We start from the raw sequence: 3,605 nt of genomic DNA, 5'->3' as shown, positions 1-3,605 counted from the left end.
CAAAATGCAAATATATCTTTTTATACAAATAAGATAAAAAAGAAAAATTAGGTCTTGATAGGGCTCAAAAAAGATGTTTGATGACATTTAACATCATCTAAGATTATAATTTTCAATAAAATAGGAATATGATATATTTCCTTAATGCAGGGGAATGGAGGGGTGGAAACTCATTTGCAACAAATAGCCAATGTTATGCTTAATGATAAGACAATAGGGAGAAAATCAGGAATATTTATTAACATTATTATTATTTTCCACAGTGCTGCAAGTTCAAGTCAGTCATTTTAGACGAAAAGTTGTAAATATAATTGTAGTTTGCAAGTAATATAATTACAAAACTGAAAAGTACCAAATATTCAGTTGAAAACATTAACGTTTTATTAATGTAGTTTAAATTTATTAAATTAGCTTAAAACTGATTTATCAAAAAGCTATGGGTAAGAGAACAGTTTAAAAAATAAACAATAATATTTTAAATATCAATAATAATCAGCCAAAATATAAAGGGTAAAAGGCTTAATCATAATAATAGCACAAAAATAAATATTCAAATTGAACTTAATAAATGCAGAAAATAAATGGGAAAATACTACAATACCTTTTGAAAATCATTCAAGCAAAGTTGAAGTAGTACTGAGGAAAAAAGACATTTGGGATGACTTACTAATCAACTAGAAACATTAAGATTTCTACCTCATAATTTACACCAAGTGTATTTTAGCTGAACTAAAGATGAATACAAAAAGTAAGATTATAAAGCTAGAATGAAAGGTTGTGAAGGATAGGTCAGTACTTTTAATCTAGTGTGACTATGGACTTGTAAGTTTGACTTCAAAGGCAGATTCCTTCAAAGAAAAAAAATTGGTAGGTTTCATCATATGAACTTTAAAACTGTCATCTGTCATCTTCAATGAAAAAGACATAATGATCAAAAGGTGAGACCTCTCTTTCCCTTGCATGGATGCATATCAGAATCTTTGTGTGTGTGAATTCTAAAATGAATCTGTGTAAATTTTTTTAACTGTCATACACTGAGTGTTTAGTATGTGCTAGGCAATGATCATATGAAGTGTACATCTATATTTTCATTTCACAGATGAAATTTAGAGAGGTTATCAGTACCAAGTAACTTGATTAGCAGCTATCAGACTCTGAATACTGTTCTAAGTACCTTATAAGGAGTCTCATTTAATTCTCACAATTATTCTATGAGGTAAGAACTATTATTATGCTAATATTCAGGTAGGAAATCTCAGGCTCATAGAGGTTAAATAATTTGACCTGTTTGTAAGAGGCAGCCTGAAGCTGACCTCAGTCTGCCTTCACGCATCCTTCCCCCACCAACCAGAAGTCAGAAATATTAGTTACATTATTTAAATTTTATTGAAATTCTCAAATAATCTTAAAAGTAGAAATGAGATGTTCATGTTTTTTCAGAAGCAGATATTTGTTTGAAAATATTGAGAAGCAGTGATTTAAAACATTTATTCAGAAGGCTTCTTTGAGCTCACAGAGTAGACATCATGAGCAAAGCACACCCTCCCGAGTTGAAGAAATTTATGGACAAGAAGTTATCATTGAAATTAAATGGTGGCAGACATGTCCAAGGAATATTGCAGGGATTTGATCCCTTTATGAATCTTGTGATAGATGAATGTGTGGAGATGGCAACTAGTGGGCAACAGAACAATATTGGAATGGTGGTAATACGAGGAAATAGTATCATCATGTTAGAAGACTTGGAACGAGTATGAACAATGCCTGTGTTCACCAGAGAAATCGACTGCTTTCATGTGTCCCCTCTCCACATTTTACTACCAGAAAAATTGGGTTGTGTATATTTTCTTACTGAACTTTTTTGTTAAATAAACTTTTGTAATAGCCAAAAAAAACCACAAAACTTTCATTCAACAGTTACCAATTAACAATGTAACAATGTAACATTAAAATTAGAAAAAAAATTTTTGTAACATTTTTAATAAGTATTTATTAAATGCCTACTCTGTATGAGACACAGTTTTAGGTATTAAATATCTAAAGAGGGAACAGATAGGCTTCTACCATTATGGAATTTACATTCTAAAAATAGGGTTAATAGCCTTACAAATTGTTAAAGGAAAACTAAGCAACAGCCCAATATATAAAAGAACAAGTACACAAATGGTCAAGAATGAAATGAATTCTTAGGAATATATGCTCACACTCTTATTAGTAATGAAATAAATGAAATTTAAAGAATAAGATATTACTTTTGATCTATCAGAAGAGAAAAGATTCACAAGAATAATTACAAGTAGTCTTGGGATTGGTGTGTAGGAGCATAAACAACCCAGAAATTGATGTAAAGCTGTGGGAACTGACTCAAAACAAGTTCCACCTCAGCAACCAACGATAAGGAATATAATAAAATGGAGTTTACATGTAATGGAACATTATTCCTTCATTAAACCTGATGATAAGGTCTTTACCAAAGGGAAAAATTGTTAGGAAGTAAAGAATATCATTAGGTGAAGAAGAGATTACAGAGAAAAAATATTTGAAATGAACTCATTTTTAATGAAAATCATTGGCTCTATATCCTGTTGCAATATTAGAAGATTTTTTTAATTTGCATATCTAGGTTTTAAAAATATCGTTTAATTTCTATATGTCTTAGGTTGCACCTATACTACACTGCTGCCGCTGCTGCTGCTAAGTCGCTTCAGTCGTGTCCGACTCTGTGTAACCCTATAGACAGCAGCCCACCAGGCTGCCCCAACCCTGGGATTCTCCAGGCAAGAACCCTGGAGTGGGTTAACCTGCATAAATCCAGTCAGTTCAGGAGAAAAGTCAGATTCCACTCAACTATTGGGATCGTAGAGGCAAAAGCTGGAACCCCATTGCCCCTGCTCTATTCTGCCTCTGTTTGTTGACTAAATTTTATCACAACTCTTCTGTGCAAACAGATAGAATATACTGGGGTTAGAGGGTATGTATCAAACTTCTAGAAAAATAAGGCAAATCACAATTATTTAGCATTAATACTCTAAAAATAAAGTATTGCTATCAACGTCTCAAATAGACATTAAAGATCCAGAAGCTGACTCATGCTTGGCAAGTCAAAGCTCTTATTTGCCCCTAGAACTTGGACCATGTCTTTATATCTCATTAGGCAAGCCAAATATGGCATCAGGGAACAGCTAATTCCCTCTGCTCTCCTAGGTCACTGCTGATATTAAATGACCCTTTCATCACTACCCAAGTGCTAAGGAACTAAGTGAAGCAACTACAACCTTGTTTACATTGGGAATGAGATAATTTGATAAGCTCAGGAGTTGCCTAATTGGGGCTACTAGTCTAAATGTTTATTCAACTGGCAAATCAATTTGTGTTTTCCCCTAGTAAGCTGATTTTTTTAAGCCCAAGCAGAACTGCCAATGGTATAGGTATTACATAGACAGTCTCAAGTGTTTTATTAACAAAGGGTCCTTTGACCCTAAAAAAGAGCATTTCTATTGGAGAAATGATGATGTCACCTATGTGCAATTTTGCTGGAGACTGCCATCTAATTTAAGCAGGGCACTGGGTTTGTGACGGGTACAATCTTTAATTATGGAAATGGA

The 3,605-nt window shown here is 33.1% G+C and overlaps 1 protein-coding gene across 1 annotated transcript; it reads left to right on the top strand.

Moving 5' to 3' along the window:
- Positions 1–1,521: 1,521 nt before the first annotated feature.
- LOC123327867 (small nuclear ribonucleoprotein G-like) lies at positions 1,522–1,783 on the top strand. The gene has a single exon (XM_044924583.1). It carries the CDS (start codon positions 1,527–1,529, stop codon positions 1,755–1,757), a length of 231 nt encoding a protein of 76 aa, XP_044780518.1. The 5' UTR covers positions 1,522–1,526; the 3' UTR covers positions 1,758–1,783.
- The last annotated feature ends 1,822 nt before the right edge of the window (positions 1,784–3,605 follow it).

The sequence above is a fragment of the Bubalus bubalis genome, chromosome 10 (assembly GCF_019923935.1).
Source record: "Bubalus bubalis isolate 160015118507 breed Murrah chromosome 10, NDDB_SH_1, whole genome shotgun sequence".
NCBI lineage: Eukaryota > Metazoa > Chordata > Mammalia > Artiodactyla > Bovidae > Bubalus > Bubalus bubalis.
Note: the sequence above shows the minus strand (reverse complement) of the source record. Positions and strands in the feature narration are given on the sequence as shown.

Coding starts and splice junctions, on each gene's coding strand:
- LOC123327867 (XM_044924583.1), top strand. CDS start 1,527: ATGAGCAAAGCACACCCTCCCGAGTTGAAGAAATTTATGGACAAGAAG.